Source organism: Herpailurus yagouaroundi, unplaced genomic scaffold (genome assembly GCF_014898765.1).
Source record: "Herpailurus yagouaroundi ecotype Mexico unplaced genomic scaffold, PumYag 322, whole genome shotgun sequence".
In the NCBI taxonomy this organism is placed as follows: domain Eukaryota; kingdom Metazoa; phylum Chordata; class Mammalia; order Carnivora; family Felidae; genus Herpailurus; species Herpailurus yagouaroundi.
In genome coordinates, this window is record NW_024412539.1 from 193559 (window position 1) to 219190 (window position 25632).

General features: G+C 41.5%; 2 protein-coding genes across 5 annotated transcripts in view; one reads left to right on the plus strand and one right to left on the minus strand.

The window, feature by feature from the left end:
• Positions 1–585: 585 nt before the first annotated feature.
• POLR3C (RNA polymerase III subunit C) lies at positions 586–11508 on the minus strand. Of its 3 annotated transcripts, none has more exons than XM_040462456.1 (15): positions 11394–11508; positions 10185–10351; positions 9172–9427; positions 8876–9061; positions 7128–7216; positions 6480–6584; positions 6254–6364; positions 4052–4132; positions 3748–3799; positions 3336–3396; positions 2745–2895; positions 1925–2026; positions 1745–1794; positions 1179–1328; positions 586–752 (listed from the first exon to the last, which is right to left on the minus strand). In XM_040462456.1, exons 2-15 carry the CDS (start codon positions 10329–10331, stop codon positions 671–673), a joined length of 1623 nt encoding a protein of 540 aa, XP_040318390.1. In that variant the 5' UTR covers positions 10332–10351; positions 11394–11508; the 3' UTR covers positions 586–670. The 3 variants fall into 3 exon arrangements, with proteins under 3 accessions (XP_040318390.1, XP_040318391.1, XP_040318392.1); XM_040462457.1 differs by having other exon boundaries at positions 6254–6346; positions 11394–11507; XM_040462458.1 differs by lacking the exon at positions 6254–6364 and having other exon boundaries at positions 11394–11507.
• Positions 11509–11656: 148 nt separating this feature from the next.
• The window catches only part of RNF115 (ring finger protein 115), an 84718-nt gene continuing 70742 nt past the window's right edge, over positions 11657–25632 (plus strand). Inside the window, exon 1 of one of the 2 annotated variants that reach the window (XM_040462464.1) lies at positions 11657–11983. In XM_040462464.1, the coding sequence (XP_040318398.1) occupies positions 11882–11983 (102 nt within the window). In that variant the 5' untranslated portion in view covers positions 11657–11881. The remainder of the gene's footprint in view (positions 11984–25632) is intronic. The other variant, XM_040462465.1, reaches the window with a different exon arrangement.

Here is a 25632-nt window from a genome sequence, read left to right on the forward strand (position 1 = left end):
TAAATGAACTGAAGCTACTGGGACAAATTACATTGAGATGAATCATCTACCCATGGTACTGAGAGAAAACTTAGAATTGCTACTTTTAAGAAACCATGGAGAAGACGAAGGCAATGACTTCTTGGGTGTTTACCATATGCCAGGCATTGTGCTGTGTCTTACACACAGTTTCAGATGTGCTAGAAGCTTGGAGATGGCAAACTGTAGATTCTGCTGTGAATGCTGGGGCCAATCCACCTGCTGGCCCATCGCCTACTGTGTGTGTGTGTTTGTGTGTATGTAAGATTACAATTTAACAAAATAGAGAACAGGGGTAATTTGAGAATGGAATGAACTACTCAGGAAAAAGTTTCTTCCACTGCTAGGGATGTTCAAACACAGGCGTGGCTGATTTCCTGGTGAGAAATGATGCATCTGATAGATGATTACTCTAGTTGATTTAAGGTCCTTTCCTCTGTCAAAATCTGATGAAGGGAGAATACAGTGATGGGGCTAAGACAGTTTCAGCAAACTTTAAAAAACTTTCTGGTGTATTCTAGGCAGGAGGGATGGAGAGGGCATTCCAGTATAAGAATCTGCAACATATTCCACTGTAAAGAATGCATCAGGCACTGCCTTTATTTTTCCTTCCAATCTCCTCAGACTTTTTGAGGAAGGCTTTTTTTCCAGGTCATTGTCTCTTCATGGTGCTCTCAATATATGACTCCAGCAGGAAGATGGTTTCATCCACTTGGATCTCACTGGCATCCAACCTGAGTGAAAAAGGGAAAGCGTTTTCCAGACTGAACGTTCATGAGCATATTTAAGATCGGAGGCCATGGAAAATGGACTTGAAGGCACTCTAAGACATAGTTTGAAGGCAGAGGTGACGGCAAAGGTCTAGAAAATAAGTGATGGAGGCCTGCATGAGGACCAAGATGAAAGGCCAGATTGAGGCACACTACTGAGCTTAAATCAACAGACTTGGTGAATAAGAGTGTGGTAAGGGAGAAGAAGCTGAAGATGCTTTCAGAGTTCTTAGCTTAGGAAAACAGGTGGATTAAATTCTGCCAGTCGAGCTGGGGAGGAAGACAGTGAGTTTAGGATTGCTTGGGTGAAGTTGGAGTGTTAGCAGGGTATCAAGGTGGATTTTTCTGAAAGGTATTTTGAAACATAGGTCTGAACTTTATGATACTTACTTGTTGACATTACGCTTCAGGGTTTCTAGCTGCTGGCGTTCAGGGGCTGTGATCATTTCCTCTATTTCTTGTAGCTGTGCGTCCTCTGCACCTGTAGCCTGCATAGATGCAATGATGGCTTCTACCCTCTGTGACTTTTCCAGCAGACGCCTGTCAGACAAACACAACTCTGAGGTATGTCCCCTAGCCTTGGAGATTCTCTTACCTGTTAGCCTTATGGCAGAACTCCCCCATCTCCCACGTTCCTGATCAACTAGATACTGTCACCCACTAACCACAGTTTTTACAAATTTAACTAAATATACGACTTCACTCCTCAAACTCTTACTGCCTCTCATCTGTTTAATGCCAGTTTGTACGTTTCTCATAAATTTAATCTGCCAAATTATTTTACTGGGGGTATATTAGAGCAGTTTAGACTAATGTATGATTTATGTCAACCCAAGACAATATTTCAATGCGACTAGACTGGTTATTGTCTCTTTTGGTTTCTATTTCTACAGGAAATTTCCCTTCAAGACTTTGACCTTGAAAAATGTAATTACTCAATTGAAAATGCTACTTACTTGTTCTCTTTGGTTTCAAACTGTCTCCTTTCTATTAAGTTGGCTATGCTCTGAGGGGAGAGAAGAAACACAGAAATGCACATGGTTCTATTTAAGTAGCTCAAGTAGAATGGCTAAAGGGGGCATGAGGGTGAGACTTGTCCGGTGGAAGGAATGGGGAGAAGGTCCAGAAGCAGTTACCTTGTAGCACCTGTGCAGCAACATTCGGGCAGCTGACAGGATGTTCACAGTATATAAATAGAAGGTCCTGGATGGGGCATGGTCTGGCGTTTTGGGAATTTCCTATTTGTCCACAGAAAGACAGAAAAGAGAAATCAGACTCTTCTTTAGAACTGGCAGAGTAAACGCCTGTCCCATCCAGAGCTACTCAACCCTTTCTTTCACTTATACTCTTCTCTTCTCCAGTCATTCAGCATCTGGGTTTATGGCAAAATCGGCCACATGAAGAGATTTGTCTATATGATTGTTGGCATCCTCAGTGGGGAAGAAAGAGAAGGCAACTAATGCTTACTGATTGTATTTGATCTTTAAGCTAAACCACATTATTTTTATTACCACCATCCATCACATTAAGGATGAGAAAAAATGACGGTAGGTACTTTGCTCAATATAACTGAATCAGGGGCAGAATTGAGATTCTGTTTCGTCATAGGGTATACTACATGGCTCTGCACGTAGTGAAGACCCAGAAGATGCTGCTGAGAAATTTAATCTATAATAAACTTAATGCCTGAAGAAAGGACAAATCGCAGGGACTAAGAGCTGAGGAATAAAGGGTGATTCTGGGGTGATTTCTTGGCTGTGCCTCTTTTCAACTAGGCCACTTAAAGCTCCCCAATTCTTTTTCAAGTCCTTACTATGTCTTGGTTAATCTTTTTTTTTTTTTTTTCCATCTCACAGCTGGACAGAGAGTTTGCTTGGGGCTCAGGATGTTTGCCTCAGAAGTTTCTTTCACCCTAGGCCAGCTCCACTGGTTGGTGACCATTATGCCACTGGTTACCTGGAGTGATATGAAATTTTCTGAGAGCATCTTATAAAGCATATCCTTTGCCTCCTTTGCTGGAATCATTGCAAAGTCTTCTACCTGTTTCTGCTCCAGGTGTTTCTTTTGCAAAACTAGACGGAATATTCTGGCACAGCGAGACCCAAATCTGGAAAAGAATAAAGAGAGTAAATGGCATACCAACATAGGTAAGTTTTAGCTCCGAGTCACAAATGGCGGCTGCTCTGTTTCCATGTGTGGGGCCAGGGCCAGAGAGAGGAGCAGTGGTCAGGGAGTTCTCTCACAACTCCAGACTGGTGACGGTACTGCTGACCACACTGCCGACTCCCCTGAGTACCTCAGTTCCTGCATTTGTAAGGAAAGGCTTTAGGAAGTCTGGTTAATTGACATCACTGGGAATTAAGCAGGAGGATATTTAGGGTGAAGAGTAGTGGTGGGTGGGATCTGTAACAGTCCAGTGGAAAAATGGGGCAAGATGCACCGAGATGTATCTACATTGCTTGCTTACAGAATGATCAAATTGCTTATTCAAATGGAGTGTGGAAAGGAAGTGTCAGACCCCAACCCTGAGCAGGGTGATCTCCTTACCTCTCCTGTACGACAGACTCCAGAGTGGCCGTGGCTAGGGATCCCAGAGCTTTATGCAGGTCTTCACATAGAGGATTAAGGTCAGTAATGTTCTGGCCTGGTCACTGGGATCTTAGTTTTATTCCTAAGTCTCTAAGTTAAAATTTAAATGCAATTTTATCTTTCACATTGGTCTCACTTATAGTATGAAAGTATTTCAATACCTTCATTTATTAGGATTTAAGTCAGGGTTTTGCGGAACTAAAATTTGGTTATTTAAAAGTCCTTTTTACTTCTTTATCATCTAATGTAGTAGTTCGGTTTTCTGAATTATTTAGTATACTGAATATTATCCAGTCTCTTCTTTCATAAGTCACTATTCTGTTTCATAGTTCAGGTTGCCCAACAGTAAGGAAATAACTGGTAAGGATACTGATGACATACATTCCTCCACCACTGTCGCCAGACTTTCCAACAAACTCTAGCTATTAAAAAAGAGACAGAGAGAGAGAGAAAGAGAGTTAACTGAATGGAAAGTCCAGTGATTCTGTTTCCAAAGGAGCAAATCTGGCCAAGAGTCTGCAGCAGGTAGCCCTCCTATCTGTCTGAGCTGGCCAGGTAGAAAATGAGGCTCCCACAGGATACCAGGTTTCAGTGGCAGAAATAAATCGTAAACATAGCAGAAAAAAGAAAAAAACAAACAAAAAAAACCAGAAAGAAAGCAAATTCAGACTTACTGGATCGTCTGCCAGTAGAGTGAGATACTGATCGAGAACTTGTTTAGAGATGTTATAGCCAACAGGCAGGGATCGAAAGATCTATGGAGCAAAAGAGATGGTGAAAATGGGTTTGGGAACTTAGAATTGCTGACATTACTGAGATAAATATGTTTTAATTTTAGGTATCAGAAGTATAAATGTGTCCAAATGTATAGCAGCATTGTTTGTAAGAGTAAAAAACTAGAAACAATCCAAATGCACAATAATAAGCAACTCATTAAAATAAAGTACAGCATGGCTACTAAGTGGAATATGATACTGCCATTATGAAAAATGAGACAGATTTAAACATTTTTTTTTTCCCACGTTTTTATTTATTTTTTGGGACAGAGAGAGACAGAGCATGAACGGGGGAGGGGCAGAGAGAGAGGGAGACACAGAATCGGAAACAGGCTCCAGGCTCTGAGCCATCAGCCCAGAGCCTGACGTGGGGCTCGAACTCACGGACCGCGAGATCGTGACCTGGCTGAAGTCGGACGCTTAACTGACTGCGCCACCCAGGCGCCCCAGAAAAAATGAGACAGATTTAAATATACAGACATGAAAAAGGTGGCTTAGATATACTGTCATATGAAAAAAGCAACTTTAGAACAGTATGTAAAGTAAAATCCTATTTTTTTTGCTAAATATATATATATATATATATATCTACATAAATGTGACAATAAAGATAAGTACCAACTATTAACAGGAATCCCTGGGGCTGGGATCATACAAAACTATATATTTATTTATTTATTTATTTATTTAAAAAAAATTTTTTTTTAATGTTTGTTTATTTTTGAGACAGAGACAGAGCATGAACGGGGGAGGGGCAGAGAGAGAGGGAGACACAGAATCGGAAGCAGGCTCCAGGCTCTGAGCCATCAGCCCAGAGCCCGACGCGGGGCTCGAACTCGCAGACCGCGAGATCGTGACCTGAGCTGAAGTCGGACGCTTAACCGACTGAGCCACCCAGGCGCCCCCAAAACTATATATTTAAACTGAGGTATTGTTATACATAATAACAAGTCCAGATCTTAGAGGTTCAGTTTGATGAGTGTTGACAATTATACCCACAATAAGATATAGAACATGTCCATCATTCCTAAAAGTTTAGGGGGGGCTACAACTTAAAAAAAATTATGCATTTCTATGCTGTCTGAATATAGGTCACGTAATAATTTTTGTCAAAAGAAAAAACCCTGAAATCTTTGTTATGTAACAAGTTCAAAAAATTTTAAGTAATATAAAATGAAAATATAATTATATTTAATATGGATACATATTGTTATGAAATTAAATATGTTATTTGATACATTAAATTTTTCATGTTTTAAGAAAGACATATATTAAAAACAAATCTGAAATACACAAAATGAATATACTCAACAAAACAAATGTAAGGGACCAAATAATGTTTGAGCACCAACAAAGGTTCTCAGATTCCAAATAGTGGAGTCTAAGAACAATTAGGAATAGCTTGTACTTTGACCAAGGTAATGGTTTAGGTTTTTAAAGGCTAGATCCCTAGAGACCAAATACTTTTTCTTTAAAAAAAAAAAATTTTTTTTATGTTTATTTTTGAGACAGAGCAAGAGACAGAGTGCAAGTGGCAGAGGGTCAGACAGAGGGAGACACAGAATCCGAAGCAGGCTCCAGGCTCTGAGCTGTCAGCACAGAGCCTGATGTGGGGCTCGAACTCCTGAACCGTGAGATCATGACCTGAGCCAAAGTCGGATGCTTAACCAACTGAGCCACTCAGGCGTCCCTCTTTCTTTCTTTTTTAAATGTTTATTTATTTTAAGAGAGAGAGAGAGACAGGGAGAGTGTGCATGCATGAGAGCAAGGAAAGGGCAGAGAAAGGGAGAGTGAGAATCCAAAGCAGGCTCTGCATTGTCAGTGCTGAGCCCTGTCAGTGCAAGAGCCAGGGCTTGATCTCATGACCATGAAATCAGACCTGAGTTGAAATCAAGAGTTGGATGCTTAACCAACTGAGCTATCCAGGAGCCCCAAGGCCAAATATTTCAGCAGCTACCATCTGAAGAGAATCCCTGTCCTACCTGAAACAATAAAAACTCGTTCAAAGGCTCAGACCTCAACCTAATCCCAGGCTCTATGTAGAAGAATTATAATATCCCACGGTGTGTCAGAAAACTAGTACAAGAACACGAAAGTCACCTCATTGGAAGACAACGGCTGGGTGAAGGGAGCAGTAGAGGGAGTGGTAATCTCACTCATCCGAAGCATAGTCCGCACGATCTCGCTGCTGGTCTGGGTTTGAAAAGTGAACTGGAATTCAGAATTCACTCTGCTGTGCTGGCTCTGGCTATATGCCAATGACCACATGTGGCAAATAAGTGAATGTTCCTGATCCAGGCCACTGTCCCACCCACTCAGATATCACCTGGTCCATCCTGTTGGCAACTGCGCTGACAATGGCTTGGTCACGGAAATGCTGGTGGAATCTGTCAAGGTTGGCCTGCCAATAAATACCATCATCTGGAATGGGCTGAGGAGGAGAAAAGGATTAAAGAGAAACATTTCGATACAGAAAATATGGTGAAGAATTTTGCGGGGGAAGAACTGGATTTAGCTGTTCACTATTTCTTTTCCTATTCAGTAGCAACTACGTGGACTGGACAAAAATCATCCAATCATGTGGCATAGTGCCTTGACAAGACAAACTCATGATACCCAACTTTAGATTCTCTAAACTCACCTCTAATCTTTCTCTGTCTGAACTCTTCGTTAAGTCTCCCATTTACCCCTCTCTTCCTGCTCTCAGCATATGACCTTGCCTCTTACTTCAGAGAGAAAACAGGCAGCCTTTTTTCTGGCATAAGCTGTTACCACTGTCCAATGACTGAAGTGAAGCCTCAGAAGGGGACGGCAATGGAGTTCACACTGCTAGTTTATTCCTGGCTGATATTTAGTGAAGTTCGTAATCCTCCTACTTCTCAACCAAGGACCTTGTCAACTCTCTTGGGGCTTGTTATCTTTGTGCTCTTTCTGCCCATCAGGGTGAGGACTCCTGATCAAGAAGCCCCATTACCTCTTTGTTATCTGTGCCATGTTTTGGTCTTTTGGCCTTCGGCTCCCCAGCAGCATCTTCATCAGATGATCTTCTCCTTTTACCTTTTCCTGCCAAATAAAACAGGTGACTAGTGAGGCTCATCTCATATGAAGACAGGAAATCACTGAACGTAAGAGCAGGTGTCCCTCCATCCCAAGATACCTCCAGCTGCCTCTAGGCTAAAATTGCTGAGGAGCTACAAGAAATTCAAGTTGGAGTGCCTGGGTGGCTCTGTCGGTTAAGCGTCTGACTTCAGCTCAGGTCATGGTCTTGTGGTCTGTGGGTTCAAGCCCCACATTGGGCTCTTTGCTGACAGCTTAGAGCCTAGAGCCTGCTTCGGATTCTGTGTCTCCCTCTCTCTCTGACCCTCCCCCGTTCATGCTCTGTCTCTCTCTGTCTCAAAAATAAACATTAAAAAATAATAATAAAAAAAAGAAATTCAACTTAATGATGAAGCCATTTGAAGGCTCCATATAGTCACAAAATTAAGTCTTAATCTTTCTCCCTCAAACTGCTCCTGCTCCAATGCTTCCTTTCAGTAAGCGGGACCATCCTCCTCCCCCATATGCAAGTCAGACACACAAATGTCATTCTTGGTACTTCTGTCCTCTTTACCCCTTCTAGATATAATTTTTCAATGGGTTTGTCAACATTTATTTTTGCCCCTTCCTTTCTGCAGGCAGAAAATTCTTTTAAAAATGCAAATAAGGTCATGTCACTTCCTTTAAATCCTTTGGTGGTTTTTCTTTGCTCTTAGGATAAAAAAGTTGCTATAGAAGGTCTTGCACGATCTAGCCCCTGCTTATCTTTTTTTTTTTAAGTTTATTTATGTATTTTTTAAAAAAAATTTTAATGTTTATTTATTTTTGAAGGAGAGAGAGAGACAGAGTGTGAGCAGGGGAGGGGAAGAGAGAGGGAGACACAGAATCGGAAGCAGGCTCCAGGCTCTGAGCCCGTCAGCACAGAGCCCGACGCAGGGCTCGAACCCACAAACCATGAGATCATGACCTGAGCCAAAGTTGGATGCTCAACCGACTGAGCCACCCAGGCGCCCCAAGTTTATTTATGTATTTTGAAAGAGAGGGAGAGAGAACCACTCCCAAGCAGGCTCTGTGCTGTCAGCATGGAGCCTGACGTGAGGCTTGATCTTACCAACTGTGAGAGCATGACCTGAGCTGAAATCAAGAGTCAGAAGCCACCCAGGTGCCTCCCTGCCTTTCTATCCTTATCTCATAGTTCTCTTACCTTTGCTCACCATGATTTAACTACACTGACCCATTTTTTACTTCCTCAAATAACCTATTTTTTCCCCCCTCACTGCATACTATTCCTTTTGCTAACAATGTTTGTCCTCTGTACCCCTTCGTACGTTACATCACTGGTTAGTTCCTACTTGTGCTTCAAATAGTAGTTCAAATGCCACTTTCTTAAAGAAGCATGTGTTTTAAACCTTGATAAATCTGGTCCCGTTATATGTTTTCATAACACCACATACTTTTCCTTCATAATACTTAACACCGTTAGTTACATATCTATGTGGTTATTTGATTAACGTAAGTCTCTTACATTAGACTTAAGGCCCAAAAGGTCAGGGACTTGTTTATCATTTTACACCACAGAATAAATCCTTGGTAACTGCTCGATGGATTCATTCATTCATTTAGTGATCATTGAGGAAGAATCCACAATTAGGGCATGTCACAGTTCCAGGGGTCAAAATTCCTTACCTATCAAGCTCAGCTTAGGAACCAAGTACATGTCCTTTTCACTGATGACAAGAATGGGGGCAGGTGGTGGCGGCCCAGGGTCTGAATTCTCAGTAACAGGCACCCAGGGGCAACGCTGCACAAAGTGTGTGTCTGCTAGTCGCACAAATGTGTTTGATACCTCAGAGTAGTCCATGGTCTTGCCATCTGTACAACAGGAGGAAAGAGGCAGGTGAGATGGCCTAAGTTAGCTGCGGGTCCACTCCTGCAGTCAGCTAACCTATGTTTTTGCTAACAGCTGTGGATACAGTACTGACCCTCCATAGTCTCTGTAAGCCGGTCTGCCACTTTCTTCACAACAGCTGACATTGTCATTTTGCCATTCAACAGCAGCTCCTCAACAATGAGCTCTCCAGTGTCACTGTACAGTGTTTTGGCAGTATAGATGTACCGGGGATACCTAAGCATTCGCAACACTCGGCTGCACTGGGCTTCATACTCCACTACGCCACGTTTGTGCACTTGATATATCACCAGGTTGTGCTGGATGAGCACACAAAGGGCTTTTTTGACCTAGTTGGGACCCAAAAGAAAGAAAGGAAAGATCTGAAGACACAGCTCATTTGTGTTGCCAATTTTTGTCCAACAATTTACTAAGTATTAGGAGATAGCTGGCTAAGAACCTCTGTGCTTCTTCCTTCCCTCCACTGGAACAGTTATTAAGAATCACATGTCTGGGCACCTGGGTGGCTCAGTCGGTTGAGCGTCCGGCTTCGGCTCAGGTCATGATCTCGCAGTCTGTGAGTTCGAGCCCCGTGTCGGGCTCTGTGCTGACAGCTCAGAGCCTGGAGCCTGCTTTGGATTCTGTGTCTCCCTCTCTCTCTGCCCCTCCCCTACTCATGCTCTGTCTCTCTCTGTCTCAGAAATAAATAAACATCAAAAAATTAAAAAAAAAAAAAGAATCACATGTCAATGGAAGAAATCAGCAAGATTTCTCCCTGTGATGCTCATATTTCCTCTGATCGTTCAAAGTACAATGTACTTTCCTTCCATTGTACTCATTCCTTAAAGGTAGCACTGAGATTAATAGACTCATTATGAATAAAATGAGGTCTGACATAATAAGAGCAAAGATTTGCCTAAGAAGCCGTGATGAGCCACCTTGAGAAGAACCTTGAGGCCTATATCTCTTCCCACCCCCCGCCCCCACCAATAACACTGTTTTGAACCTAGGGGAGACTCTCTCCCTTTTCTATTTTGTGGGGTAAGGAGCAACAATATTTAAAGGTAGGTAAACGAATGAAAGCAAATTAATGTCATCTACACATACCTGATCCAGCGATGTTCCTGTGTCGTGGGCAATTACTCTTAATGGCTGGCTGCCAGTTCTGATTAGGTGGACTCCTATTTTTTCTACAATCTCTCCAAAATGCTCTTGCAGCAACAAAGAACAAAGTTTAATTTCTGCTTGAGTCATTGTACCAAGGAGTCTCAGAGCTAGGGGGGAAAAAAGCTATATGATGGAAAGTTTTTCTTTTATGCTGGAAGCAGAGCTGCTGAGTGCAAATTCATGTACTTTCTGGGGGCAATTTTAACATTACATATCAAAAGGCTTAATTAACATCTTGCATACCTTCAACCTAATAATTTCGTTTTAGATACTCTGTCTCAAGAAAATAAATAAAAGATGTCACTGTACTTCTCCTTAGAATACTGATATACTGGAAACAACCTAATGTCTAACAATAAGGAGTTAATTCAGTAAATGATGGCACACCCATACAATGGAATACTACGCCACCATTTAAAACAAAGTTTATGTACGAGCATAGAAAATTGTTCATTAAGTGAAAGAAGCAGGTTACAAAGCAAAATGTAGAGGAAAACTCAATTATTATGAAAAACAAAAAAAGAGAAATATGTGTGCATAAAAAAAAAAAAAGACAAAAGACTCGAAGACTATATGTCAAATTGACCTTAATGGGATTATGTGTGATTCTAATGTTCTTCAAAAATTGTTGTAGATGGTATTGCAATGTCATAGACCTTAAATTCTATCTATACTTCATTTGCTTGGGAGAATTAAGGCCACTGTTCACAGCCCACTGGGAGTGAACAGGTAATGGCATTCCCAGTCCATCAAGGAAATGACAACTTAGAAAAATAAAGGAAAACTTCTCAACTGGGTGTTTCAAATAGATGAAATATGTTGTCTGAAGGGCAGTATTTAATTCTGAAATTTCTACTTCTTGACAAAGTAGACACAAACAGAAACATAGTTGACTCTACATACAGTATGATTACTTCCTTATTATCCCAAGTGCTACCAAACACTGGTTTGTTCATTTATTCTCCCAAATCCCCAGAGATCAAGTCTTTGCCTCTCTGCCTCAGTATTCCCACCCACACGTCTTCAGGCAAGCATCCTCAGAAAAGGACTTCCAAGGAGCTCAGCTCCTGACTCTGCACACCCTTCACGCAGCTTCCCGTTCCGGACTTGGTCCCCTGGTCCAGAGACAAGGCCGCTTCGCCCACTAACCTCCGGGTCAATGCAGTCTAATGCCGCCGCGTAGCCCACGGTGGCTTCTTGCGGCTCCCGCTGGCCGCCGGGGCAGAGGGGGAGCCCACGGCCTCGCACGCCAGCGCGCGGATGACCAGTAGGAGGGAAAGGGAAACAACGCGTGCCGCTCTACCCCAGAGTTTCAGTGGTTTCCGGTGACGCTCTTTCTTTATTCTCGCTGGAAGGCTGGAGGACCTGCAAGCCGCTGTCTGAAGAGCCGGCGGGCGGGCCGCGGCGGGCGGACTCTCCTTCCTGCGCCTCTCTGGTGCCGGGAGGCGGGCCGCGGGGTCGCCGTCCGCGCCGCCGGCTCGCTGGGCCCGGCGGACTCACGTGACCGACGCGGGCGCTGGAGCGGCGGGCCGCCCTGAGGAAGCGGCGGCGGCCGAGGCGGCGACCGCAGCCGGGAGGTAGCGGCCTGACGAGGGACGGGCCGCTGCCCTCTCGGACAGCCGCGGCGGAAGAGAAAGATGGCGGAGGCCTCGGCAGCCGGGGCGGGCGCGGGCGCCGCTGTTGCCGCGCACCGGTTTTTCTGCCACTTTTGCAAGGGCGAGGTCAGCCCCAAACTACCGGTAAGAGCCCCGTGCCCTCTGCGCTTGGGCCTCCGCGTGGATTCCTCGCCCCGAAGTCCCCGAATGGGTCTTAAGCTTCCTGCACAGCCGGATTCCTCTGACACCCGTCTCCCAAGTACCCGCTGCTCACTGTTCTCCGGTGGCTCGTCACAGACCCCGGGCGTCCCGGCCCCGGCTCCGGAGCTCCCGCCCAGCCCTTTCCCCCCTCGGATGCTCCACCTGCCCCTCGCTTCCTCTCGTCTCTTGACCCTCTCCCCTCCATTTTTTGGTCTGTCTTAACAAGTTCTCTGACAACTCTTCCTTCAATTTTCTTTCCCTCTTTTTCACCTTGTCTCCTTCCCACGATGACCTCTCTTTCCCCCTCTCGGTACTCTTTCTGCAGTTGTTTCTCATCTACCTCTGTGGCCTTTTCCACTTTTAACCAGATCCCCCCCTCCCCCTTCTCCAGTGGAGCCAAATAGCGGATTGCTGAGGATTGTCCCTATTCGGTTGTCCCTAGGGAAGGAAGGAAGCAAGCACAGAGAGAAAAAGAGGGTTGGAAGGTAGCTCTGGGGTGGTGAGGGGGGATTTGCTCTTCATTGGTTTCCAAGGTTCTTGTGAAAGTGAAAACAAGTGTGCTAATGACTTTCAGACGGCCTGTGCTACCTGTCACTATTGAAGGGAATGGCTTTGGGAAGAAGGCAGGACATATTGTTGCAGCTTGGTTATTTTGGTTGTCCTGTTGCCCGTGTCTTATAGCAGCACCTCCCTTACTTGTCCCCTTCTCCAATCCTGCCTATTTACTTAATAAAAAGATCCAGGACAGAATGCTGGGGACTGCATCCTTTGACATAAAATTGGTTTTCACCAGTTTTCTGCCAGACTGTCTGTTGTTAGCCTCTAGAGAGGTAGTGCTGTGGTTGTAAAGAATGTGCTTCTGCAGCAGGCGAGCCGGCTACAACCCTTCAAACCCAGCTCTTTTGGGTTGGGTTATAAGCTACTGCAAGGGGACCCACAGGGATGAATGGTAATTCTGCCCTTGGCCAGCCATCTTTAGAATCAGTTACGGTCGTTCTTTTCCTTGGCAGTATCCAGGTTCAGCCTTAAGACAGGGTGGCTACATCAGGACTCACCTCGGTGTTTATAGTGTCTCCGATGCAGTCTGTGAGAAAGCCTGCTAAAGTATGTCTGCTTGTCTTATTTCTTAGAAACAAATGAAGTCTAGTGAATTAAGGGTATTAAGGGCCTAAAGGGTATTTAGCCTTTTCACCTAAAAGTTGGCACTTTTCAGGCTTCTATGGCATTTTCTTTCCTCTGTTTTTGCCCCACCCCCAATAACTCCAGGGTCATAGTTGCATCTATGTGGTAGTTCACTTTTGCTTGCTGATTGGGTTGTGTATGTGTGTGCACACTTTTTGCCATATTTCAGTGCTAAGAAGAGCCGATGCCTTGTTTTTTTTTTTCTTTTTTGCTTGTTTTTGTTTTTTGTTTTTGTTTTTTTCTCTTTTTGCCAGCAGACACCAGAGCCTCCAGAAATCTCTCTTAACCACAGAGAGGGAGCCTGGGATTCAGCCGGTATGTGTGACCAGTGACAGGCTGAATGTGATGCCTTGTTGAACATTGGGGTCTTCCAATGTTTAAGTGCTGTTTGCTGTTTGCCTTTAAAAATGAGAAAACAGTCTAACTTGCCACAATTTCTTCTCTTTTCAAGTCCCCACTTCGTGCTCTTGAAAAGAGATAGTTTGAAAGACTTAGTAGGTGTTTTTTTAAGTCTTAGTTTGATGACTTTTTAGTCTCATTTATTTTCTGTCATACCCGATTTGTAAGTTGAAACCCAATGCAATTAAATATAACTGAATACTTCCGGTGTACATATTAGTTTCTCAGCTGAAAGTCCTGGGGGCAGTACCAAGGAATACATGGTTCCTGCCCTTAAGGACCTCACAGTTTTGTTGGAAAGACCAGACAAACATGGAAAAAAGTAACAACATAGGTGAATGAGGATGGATAGTTCATGGTTTAGAATTCAGTGAGAAGGGGAATACGGGAGCGTTGGTGATGTGAAGTCAGGGAAGAAGCGACAGTTGAGATTGCATTTAGATTGAGTTTTGAAGGATTGGTAGAATTCAGATTGAGGAGAGTAGCTGGACTGCAGTAGAAAAGAGTAAATTGAGGAGGAAGGAAGAAACGCTTAGTAAATCATTGTTGTCATTCATTTTTAGAAAAAGGTGCAGTGTAGTCAGGGGTATGGTTTTGATTCACAGATGAGCCAGCGAGTTTCATCTTGTTTCCTGGCCATTTCTATATCCTTAACCCTAGACTGTCACCTTGAACATGTTGGTTGTAAGAACGATCAGGTCAGTAAGTATCTGATTCAGTACAAACTTGACTCTGCTACTGAAAAACCAACTCAAACACTGGTAAGTCACTAATCTGATTTCCATATACATAGGAAAACATTGAAAAGTTTTTTAAAAGTAATTTTTTTAATGTAAACTTGAGATTCCTTTCATTGTAAGTACTTAGCATACAGTCGGCATGCATTGTTTCTTGAACTGGACGAATGTTATGGGAAACCAGATGTCTTTCTGAGGGTATACAGAGCCAGGTTTTCTGGAATAAAGCTCTACTTTGTCTAGATTTAGTTTGCATCTCAAAAGGGTACTTACTCTTGTGCTACTTGGATCACAAGAACAGTCCTCCCTGAGTGCTGTCCTTTCTGAACACCAGAAGTGGACTATTGAGTTTTATTGTCAGCTTTTAATGAGCTAGTGCTAGGTGGGTTTCTTGACCCAGTCAATGGGAAGAAGGCCTGCTTCAGAACCACCTCATCTCTTGCCAATTTATTCACCCTGTAGAATCATAATGGTGTTCAGTGGGACTAAGTTGCAAGGTTTTGGAACTCATTTCTTTTGCCTTCCCCAATTTCTAGGGTATAGAATTTCTTTAAAATAATTTTTTTAAATATTTATTTATTTTTGAGAGAGAGATAGCATGAGTTGGGGGAGGGACAGAGAGAGAGAGAGAGACACAGAATCTGAAGTAGTTGTGCTGACAGCTCAGAACCGGACGTGGGGTTCGAATCCACAGACTGTGAAATCATGACCTGAGCCAAAGTCGGACGCTTAACCGACAGAGCCACCCAGGTGCCCCTAGGGTACAGAACTTCTATTCATTTGGAAGTGTGTGCAGGTAATAGTAATAGCTTACCCAAACGGTTTAGCCCTGAAACTCCCCTTAGGTTTTTGTTTATTGTTTTTCTTGTCAGACCTACTACTATGAAAGATTCATGAGCCCAGCTAACTTTAATGTCTGTATTAAAATAATTTTGGTGATAACGTCTGAGAGAGATTGGAGTATGCCTAATGTTCTATAGGTTAAACCAAATTTAGTTTAATAAATGTGATGAAATAACGTGTCTTACTGCTAACCCTGATCCATCCATTTTAGCTTTGTGTGTCTTTGGTTTGGATACTCCCAGATAAGAGAAGAAAAGATTCGTTTAGAAAAAAAGATACAGGGGCGCCTGGGTGGCGCAGTCGGTTAAGCGTCCGACTTCAGCCAGGTCACGATCTCGTGGTCCGTGAGTTCGAGCCCCGCGTCGGGCTCTGGGCTGATGGCTCAGAGCCTGGAGCCTGTTTCCGATTCTGTGTCTCCCTCTCTCTCTGCCCCTCCCCTGTTCATGCTCTCTCTCTGTCCCAAAAATAAATAAACGTCGAAAAAAAAATTTAGAAAAAAGATACAAAGAAATGAGGAGAAATAAAAAAAGAGAATTTTAGAATGAAAATATATTCAATGGTACTGTTATCGTTAGACTTCATCAAAGAGTCTCTATTCAAGAAGTGACTATGGATTTAGGAACTTCTCTTACTGAAAAGTATTTCCCTGTTTACAGTGAAAATAATTTCAGTGAAATTTGGATTTTAAAATAAGAGAATTTGATTATATGGTTTAAAGCCTTTAAGGTTTCAAGTTTACATATGATTGGGTAAGTGGCATTGTGTATTTTTGGGTAATTTAAAATTATTTTCAAGTCACAGCAGAAGCTTCTACCTCACCTGATGTCCTATCGAGAGACAATGTGAAGCCAAGGCTAATGGGGATACTATGCTACATTGAGGGATGACTGAGTAGTACCATATAGGGCTGTGTCATGGAATGTAAAGGTGTCATTCCATCCGCACATTACCCTGCCCCTCTTTTAAATCAAGGCCAGACAATATTACCTGAGATGGAATCTGGTAGGGTTTTCATTAAACAGGTGAGAGAAATCATATGCAGAGTAAACTCCTTTTGGTATTGATGAAATGAGGGTGTTTCTTAAGTGTTTTATGGAGATCAGAGTATCCAAATCCGGAAAGAGACCAGTCTAATTAAGGACTGCCAGTGTATTCCCTCTGAGACTCTGCCTGAAGGAACTAACAGGCTTCTCTCACATCTCCTTATTATATCACCTTTGCTCTAATAAAATGTTATTCTTGTCAATAAGTAATGTTACCTTCTTTGGTTCTTTACCAGGTACTATACGAGGGATTATCGTTGTGTACTTACAATAACTCTAATACAGGAAAACTTTCTAACCACTCCATAATAAGAGTAGCTAAAGAGTACAGTTCTTGTCTTAATTAAAAAAAATTTTTTTAAAGTACATTTCTTAAAGATTTTGTGACTCTTAAAACTCTAAGCCTACTGACTTTGCTATTTAAGTTGCATGATTCATACAAAGATCCCAGAGCAGTGTCCATGTAATGTTAGTAGTGTTACCGAACTTTGGAAAGGAATTTAGTGATACGAGCTGGGCCGGAGAGGTTTTATTTTTATTTTTTTATTTTTATAAGTTTATTTATTTTTGAGAGAGATTGGCGAAGGGTCAGAGAGGGAGAGAGAGAATCCCAAGCAGGCTCCCTGCTGTCAGTGTGGAGCCCTACGCAGGGCTTGAACCCATGAACCATGAGATCATGACTTGAGCTGAAATCAAGAGTCAGACAGTTAACCAGCTGAGCCACCCAGATGCCCCTGAGAGGTTATTTTTATTTTATTTTATTTTATTTTAATTTAATTTAATTTTATTTTATTTCTAAGTATTTATTTTGAGAGCATGTGTGCATATGCACGTGCACGTGGGGGGAGGGGCAGAGAGAGAGGGGGAGAGAATCCAAAGCAGGCTCTGTGCTGTCAGCACAGAGCCCCACTGGGGGCTCCATCCTGTGAACCATGAGATTGTGACCTGAACTGAAATCAAGAGTTGTCACTCAACTGACTGAGCCACCCAGGTACCCTGTGAAGTTTTAATTACTAGATATCTTGGATTCTGCTATTGGTGACTCACCAGCTAAAAAGCCTGCTTGATTATCTAGTACTATGTAGCAGTTGCTTATAAATATTGCTTGAATGATAAGTTGAATACCCAATGTTTTAAAAGTAGTGGCTTTAGTGTTCTGAGGTCTTTATCAAAAAGGTGCCAGTGCTATAAGATACTACCATGTGAAGTTTCAGTATACAGTGTCAGTAAATATAGTCACTGCCAGGATCTAGAAATAAGAAATACGTATTCTTATAAGTAGAAGGCTAGTTCTGGCCTTGAAATCTTACTGATATGTAGGCATGTATATATTGGGGAAATCTTGGGATTTTTTTCAGTATGAGGAAAAACAAAAATATTAAACTTACTGCAGATAAAATCCCTTGTACTTTTTTGGGAAGTACCAACTGGATTCTAATACTTTGTGTTTCTTTATGTTTACTTGGCTTTTTATGACCTTTATGTACACTCAGGGAGAAAGTGCTATAGTCATATTATTTTGAAGAGGAAAGAAGGCATGGATTGCTTCTAGTTCTTTATATATACTCAAATTAGAAGGGGTCTAAGAATAAGCCTGTGACTGCTGACTTCTTTCTCTTTTTCTTAAGTTGATTTATTTATTTAGAGAGAGAGTATGTGAGAGAGGGGGAGAGAGAGGGAGAGAGGGAGAGAATTCTAAGCAGGCTCCATGCTGTCAGTGCAGGCCAGAGGTGGGGCTCCAACTCACAAACCAATCAGTGAGATCATGACCTGAGCTGAAATCAAGTGTCTGACGCTTAACCTACTGAGCCGTCCAGGCGTTCCATGCTGACTTCTTTTTAATCTCGTCACAGTTTAATAATGAGCAATAAAGGAGACAGTGTAAAGCAGTGGTTCTCAACTGGGAGCAGTTTTGCCTCCCAGGAGAACATTTGGCAGTGTCTATTGACATTTTTGGTTGTCACAATTGTAGAGAGGGGGAGAGTTGTTCCTGGCATCTAGTGGATAGAGGCTTGGGATGCTGCTAACATGCTGTGCACAGGACAGCTCCCTACAACAAAGAATTATTGGGCCCAAAATGGCAAGAGAGCGGAGGTTGAAGAACTATGGTGTAGAAGGATAAAGAGATTGTCTTCTTGTGTCCATGGTGCTTACGGTTTTGTTCTGATGTGGCTTTTTTTCTCCCTAATTTTAGGATCCTGATGAGAATTTTCAGTAAGATAATTGAGACCATATAATTTTAGCCAAAGCCCTGATGACAGGGATTATTTAGGACAGCAATTAGTGACTGCTGTTCCATTATAGCTGTATCTGTTGGGGTCACTTTCTCTCCTTGTGGTTACTGAGACCAGAGGAATTGGATTACTCCTCTCAAGTTACACACTGTAGGGTAACTTCTAAAAGAAAAGTATCCACATTTTTTGTCAGTTGGGAATTAATTGAGGTAGTAACACGACTTGTAACTTAGTAAGACACCTGGAAATTCCAGTTTGAAAACAAAGCAAAAAGCAGACAACAAGCCTAACTTTTAGGTTCTTTATAGCTCATCTTACCATCATTCAAGTTTTAATTTCTCTCATTCTCTTACAGCTCTCTTAGAAGTTTTATGAGCTCAGGAGATTTTGTGTTTAAACGTCTAGTGTCTTTTTTTTTTTTTTTTTGAGAGAGACTGAGACAGTGTGAGTGGGGGAGGGGCAGAGAGGAAAAGGGATCGAATCCCAAGCAGGTTCCATGATGCCAGAGCAGAGCCTGATGTGGGGCTTAAACTCACTAAACCGTGAGATCATGACCTGAGCCAACACCAAGAGTCGGACGCTCAACTGATTGAGACATACAGGCGCCCCTAAACTTTTAGTGTCTTTAAACTCTTGGCAGAGAGGGTGAATTGAATTATCAATCCTTGTTCTGATACTAATTCACTCAGCTGACCACAGCTGAAACACCAGACCCTCTCAGTTTACCTTCATATATATGACTGTAAAATAATATTGGTATGTGCCTCTTGGAAGCCTGAGCATTCAGAGAAATGGAGGTATGTAGTCTTGGATTGAAAGGTAGTGTAGGAATGAGCAATAGTTATTCGTGGAGAAATAGGACCCTACCATAGTATAAATGTTTTTTAAAAAATATGTTTATTTTGGGAGAGAGCTTGCCTGAGCAGGGGAGGGGGAGAGAGAGAGAGAGAGAGAGAGAGAGAGAGAGAGAGAGAGAGAGAGAGAGAGAGAGAGAGAATCCCAAGCAGGCTCTGAGCATTCAGTGCAGAGCCGATGGGAGTGTGGGTGGGGGCTTGATCCCATGACTCTGGGATCGTGACCTGAACCGAAGTCAAGAATCTGACGATTATCCAACTGAGCCACTCAGGTGCCCCTTAGTAGAAACATTTTGGGTAGTTCTTCTCACAGTTTCACTTACAGAAGTTTAGGTTAGATTCTGAAAGATTTTTAAATCCTTTTTTTTAAGTTCAGCTGTTAGCAAGTCAGAATTCCTTAGAGGTCTGCAGGTGCATGTATATCAAATAGAAGTGAATTGGTTCTGGGGGCGCCTGGGTGTCTCAGTCAGTTAAGCGTCTGACTCCTTTTTTTTTTTTTTTAAAGTTTATTCATTTATTTTTGAGAGAGACAGAGAGAGGGAGAAATTGTGTGCGGGGGGAGGGGCAGAGAGAGAGAGGGAGAGAGACAATATGAAGCAGGCTCTGCCCTGACAGCACAGAGCCTTATATGGGGCTTGAACTCACCATGAGATCATGACCTGAGCCAGTCAGATGCTTAACTGACTAAGCCACCCAGGCCCACCCCTCCTCTGACTCTTGATTTCAGCTCAAGTCATGATCTTCAGGTTCATGAGATACAGCCCCATGTGGGGCTCTGCACTATGAGCATGGAGCCTACTTGACATTCTCTGTCTCCCTCTTTCTCTCTCTGCCCCTTCTCTGAGTGTGCTCGCATGCATGTGCAAGTGCTCTCTCTCAAAATAAATAAATATATAAACATTAAAAAAAAAAAAGAAATGAATTGGTTCTCATTATTTAAACTGAGCATACTTTTCTTGCATGTTAAATAGATTGTGCAGCCTCTTTTTCCGAATAGGCCAGTTAGTTTTGTTTTCCTTGAAAATCTGTTAAGGTGGGTCATCTCTCTCCTTGACAATTTCAGCAAGTGTCACAGAGAAGTTCTTATAGACAGTGTATCCTGTATTCACCTCTTTGTCACTCACTCTGATGTTGTCTAGATTTGAAATGACTTTAAACCTAGAGAACCATCTTCCAATAAAGATTCCATTATGTTTACTTTTCACCATGCTTCGAATATATATTCTCAAAATAAAGAGAACATTTCATAGTTACATGCCCTTTTCTACCTCTTTCTGGGTTAACTGAGATCTGCAGGTATCCTACAGTGATGCTGATCTTCTAGCCTCGTGGTTCTCAAACCTATCAGACTCAGTGCCCTCTTTTGATAATAAATATTTTGAAATGCTCTTTAATGAAATGAAATTCATATAGTACAATTTCCTACACATACAGTTTTTTAAAAGATAAAATAATTCTCTTATTGTAAGATAAAGGATAAATAAAAAGAAAACAATTCATGATAAAATGATACATATTTCAGTATGTAAGTACTCAGCTGTCCATAATGAAGGTATGTATAATATACTGGATGTTGGCACCAAACGTAGACGTAACAACTACCTGAGTAGACGTTAAAAGAATATTTGTGGGGCACCTGGGTGGCTCAGTCGGTTGATCTTCTGACTTAGGCCCAGGTCATGATCTCATGGTTGGTGGGTTTGAGCCCCGCATGGGGCTCTCTACTGACGGTTCAAAGCCTGGAGCCTGCTTCGAATTCTGTGTCTCCCTCTCTCTCTGCCCCTCTCCCACTCATTCTCTGTCTCTCAAAAATAAATAAACGTTAAAAATTTTTAAAAATATTTGCAACTTTAATTTTTTTTAACGTTTATTTTTGAGAGAGAGAGAGAGAGCACAAGCAAGCAGGGGAGGGGCAAAGAGAGAGGAAGACAAAGAATCTAAAGCAGTCTCCAGGCCCTGAGCTATCAGCACAGAGCCCCATCAGGGCTGGAACTCAAGAACTGTGAGATCATGACCTGAGCCAAAGTCGGATGCTTAACCGAGCCACTCAGGTGCCCCAAGAGTATTCGCAACTTTAATACCATGATATGCAAACCACCAGAATGGTGAGCAATTCTTAGAAAAGGCCCAAATAAAGTATATCTTTCTCTGCTTTTACTCAGTTGTTGTTTTTCTGGACATTTAATGCATATTAAAATTATGCAGAAAGACTTGGTGTTTATATATAGAATGGAGGTAGGACCTAGGCTTTCATAAAGATGTTTTTTTAATCTCCTTAACTATCCATATGAAGTTTGAGAATAAAAATATTTGTGCTGCAGTTTCCTGTGTTTTCCTGCCTCTTATCCATTAAATGTCAGTAGCATTTTTTAAATTGCTCTGACAGCTGAAACACTTCAATAGATATTTGAAATATCCCCTAGATGATTGTATTCTCCTCATTGGGATGCCTTCTAGTCATACAGGAAAACATTTTCCCATTTTATCACTTATTCTACTTTTCTTTTGCTTATAATTTCCTATGTTAGTGCAATATTTTCTACATATTGAAAGAATCAGAGTTTGTCCTTTAGATTTGGTTTACTTTTAGACAATTCTTCATTTATACCTTTAGATTTCTCTTTTCCTCACCACTGTTAATATTGCTGCTTCCTTGTTCATCAGTGGTTAGAACAGTGCCTGGTGTGTAGTATTCATTCAATAAGTATTTGTTGAATGAAGGAATTGTAATTGTAGGCCTTTTCTTTTTACTACTCTCTGCTTTTGTGTACATGTTGAAAATCATGGGGATACTAATGTTCATAAAATACCCTAAAACAGAGCACAGGCGTGTGAACTAATGAATAAAAGTTTGACTCAAAGCAGCGGTCTAACGGACTACTTACCATTAGTTAGGGGGAGGGCAGAGTTGAGCCTCTTGTTTTTTTGAAGGTAGCTTTGTTTTTATATCTGACAGCTTATAAACAGAAGAACTTCCCATAGTTACCTACCATACATATGAATAGCTGATTGGCCTTTTTTTAAGGTTTATTTATTTATTTTGAGAGAGAGGGTATGTGAGCAAGCCCAAGTGGGGAAGGGGCAGAGACAGACGGAGAGAGAGAATCCCAAGCAGGCTGCATACTGTCAGCACAGAGCCTGATTTGGGGCTGGATGCCACATTGTGTGGGTCTGGATGCTGCTCTCTGAGGTCATGACCTGAGCCCACATCAAGGTTCAGATGCCTAACTCACTGAGCCACCAGATGCCCTTTAGTAATTATTTGTCACGGAATTTGTTGAATGGAATTTAGCTGCTTCTAGTGAATCTTCTGTGATTTAAGTGGTAGTGTGAGGTACTTTATTCTCAAAGTTATTAAGCTGATTGGTTCTCTGATTTTCATCTATAGTGTCAGCTGTTACGTTCTGATCTTGTTATGGTCACTGTTGAATGTTTAGAGGTATTAGTATTCCTAGTTAAGATAAGTTTGAGGAATAGAAAGTTTGTACCTTAAGCCTGTTGGTTTGAAAAAATTGTGGTTAATTTTGATTGTTGATGTAGTGTGAAAACTATAATGGTACAATTACTTTTTGTTTAATAACATGTAAATAGAAAATACAGCAAATTAATTTTCACTGCTAGTTTTAATTTGCATGTTTTAGGTTAAAAAGTGGTCGAAGGTAATGTTCATAAGTGAGAATCATTAAAGTGTTGAATTCCCTAAATTTTTCAACCTTACCAATCACTAAAATTACTGGTTATTCTGCGCCAAGTGTAGGTGCTGATTCAATGAGGGAGACTTGTTTTAAGATTATACTGGCATTCTTTTTAACATACGGTCAATATAAGATGAGCAGATTGAGGGGTGCCTGGATCACTTGGTGGAGTGTGTGACTCTTGATCTCGGGGTTGTGGGTTTGAGCCTCACGTTGGATGTAGAGACTATTTAAAAATAAAATCTTAAGGGGTGCCTGGGTGGCTCAGTTAAGCATCCGACTCTTGATTTCAGGTCAGGTCACGATTTCATGATTGGTGAGTTCGAGCCCTGCATTGGGCTCCTCACTGTCTATGCGGAGCCTGCTTGGGGTTCTGTCTCTCCCTCTCTGTCTGCCCCTTCCCTACATGCTCTCTGTCTCAAAATAAATAAACTTAAAAAAAAATCTTAAAAAATAAAAGATGAGCAGATTGAGAGTTCCCATGGTTTTTAATAAGTCCAATAGATAGGTTTATCATCTTGTAACACTATTGCTATAAAATAAAAGGGAAGTATGTCTGATTTCTCTTCCTGAGTGTAATTGAGTCTGGATATTTTCAAAAATTTTTTTTTGTTTTAATGTTTATTTATTTTTGAGAAACAGAGACAGAGCACAAGTGGGGGAAGGGCAGAGAGAGAGGGAGACACAGAATCTGAAGAAGGCTCCAGGCTCTAAGCTGTCAGCACAAAGTCTGACATGGGGCTTGAACCCACGAACCGTGAGATCATAACCTGAGCTGAAGTCGATGCTTAACCTGCTGAGGCGCCCCGAGTTTGGATGTTTTCTTTGAGACTACACGTATATTCTGTGAAGAATATCACTTAGAAATTGGTTTGTGTTTGATAATAACATCAAAATATATAGGCACTATATCATGCAGTAATGGCAGTACTCTATTTGCATTCATTCAAGAACTATTCATTGGTGCCTACTATATTTTCGGAGCTGTACTAGGAAGACTGTGTCCAGAAGTAAGGAAATTCATAAAATGTTGGGATAAGTGAGTAGTGGAATTAGGATTTAAATATTTCCTCCTCCCTTTGACTTTATGTTTAAAGATTAAAATAAGGTAGACATCTTAAGATTAGAGCAAATGTGTTTTTGCCTATTTTAGGTCTGAGATCTGTTTAAAAGGATAGGGTTTTCAGAATAAACAAACTGGTGTAAACTATAGAACTAACCATTCATTAGTTCTCCTTTTACAACTGTTATCAGACCTTTCTATAAGTGGTTTAACTTATTATGTGTAAAAAAATATTATAGCACTGTGGGGGAAAAAAGTTTTATTTTAACCTTTAAACAAATTACTGAATCTTTCAAGAGCCTTAATTTTCCTTGCTTGTAAAATGAAGCAGTTGTGTTTATTCCTCTCTGTGGTTTAGTGATTTGAGCTTTTGGGTATTTTGGGATTTTGTATGAAGGAATTTTGTTCTGTAATTTTTCCACTTAGATCATGTGATATCCACTGAATTATTCTTACTGGGATAAAGATTTTACTTCTGAATTGAATCTCCTTTGTAAGCTATAAGCTATGTTCTCTTGTTTTATGATAATGAACAATCTTGAAAATGTTAGGATTGAGGACATCATAATATAAAGCAATGCCAAGATTTTTCTTTGTTAAATGAAACAGAACACATCTTAATGCTGGTAATGTTGATTGAATAAAGTAAAACCTTTTTGAAGACTTTTGATTCAGTGACAGGTAAATTTGGCCTGGGATAATTTCTTTATTAGGACTATTTTATAAAATCTTTCTTTGTTTCTTTTATTAAAAAGAAAACTTTTTTTAATGTATATTTATTGGGAGACAGAGAGAGACAGAGCATGAGCATGGGAGGGGCAGAGAGGAGAAATACAGAATCTGAGGCAGGTTCCAGGCTCTGAGCTGTCAGCACGGAGCCCAATGCGGGGCTTGAATTCACAAACTGCGAGATCATGACCTGAGCCGAAGTCGGACGCTTTACCGACTGAGCCACCCAGGCGCCTTTTGTTTCTTTTATTTTTAAAGTTCTTCAGTTAACTCATTATTTTCTTACTTTCTAAAGGTCAGTGACTACTTTTATCAACCAGTTTGTATGTGATATTTCCTGTCCTAGGATATTTCCTGTAGTAAATTAATCATATTTGTAAAGTTCTCTTATCTCATTGATGGAGTGTCTTCACTATTATATTTTGATAAAGAGGTCTGCATCAGAGGTTCTGGGATTGCTTTGTGGGTACATGGTAGAAAGGAGGGCAGTGCTAAATTATTTTATTTAAAAGTCTCTTATTTAATGTAATCTAAAATATTTTAAAAAATCTTTTAATCTTAAAAATATTTTTTAAAATCTTTTAAAAACATAATCTAGGGGCGCCTGGGTGGCTCAGTCGGTTAAATGGCTCAGGTCATGATCTCGCGGTCGGTGAGTTCGAGCCCTGTGTCGGGCTCTGTGCTGATGGCTCAGAGCCTGGAGCCTGTTTCAGATGCTGTGTCTCCCTTTCTCTGACCCTCCCCCATTCATGCTCTGTCTCTCTCTGTCTCAAAAATAAATAAACGTTAAAAAAAATTTTTTTTAAAAATGTA

What these genes read in the sequence shown, in the direction of transcription:
- POLR3C (XM_040462456.1), bottom strand. Translation starts at nt 10,331, where the DNA reads ATGACTCAAGCAGAAATTAAACTTTGTTCTTTGTTGCTGCAAGAGCAT. An exon ending in CTCTACTGGCAGACGATCCA is followed by an intron (nt 3,800 to 4,051) that starts GTAAGTCTGAAT and finishes CTTTTTTAATAG; the next exon opens with CTAGAGTTTGTTGGAAAGTC. An exon ending in TGGAGGAATGTATGTCATCA is followed by an intron (nt 3,397 to 3,747) that starts GTATCCTTACCA and finishes CTCTATGTGAAG; the next exon opens with ACCTGCATAAAGCTCTGGGA.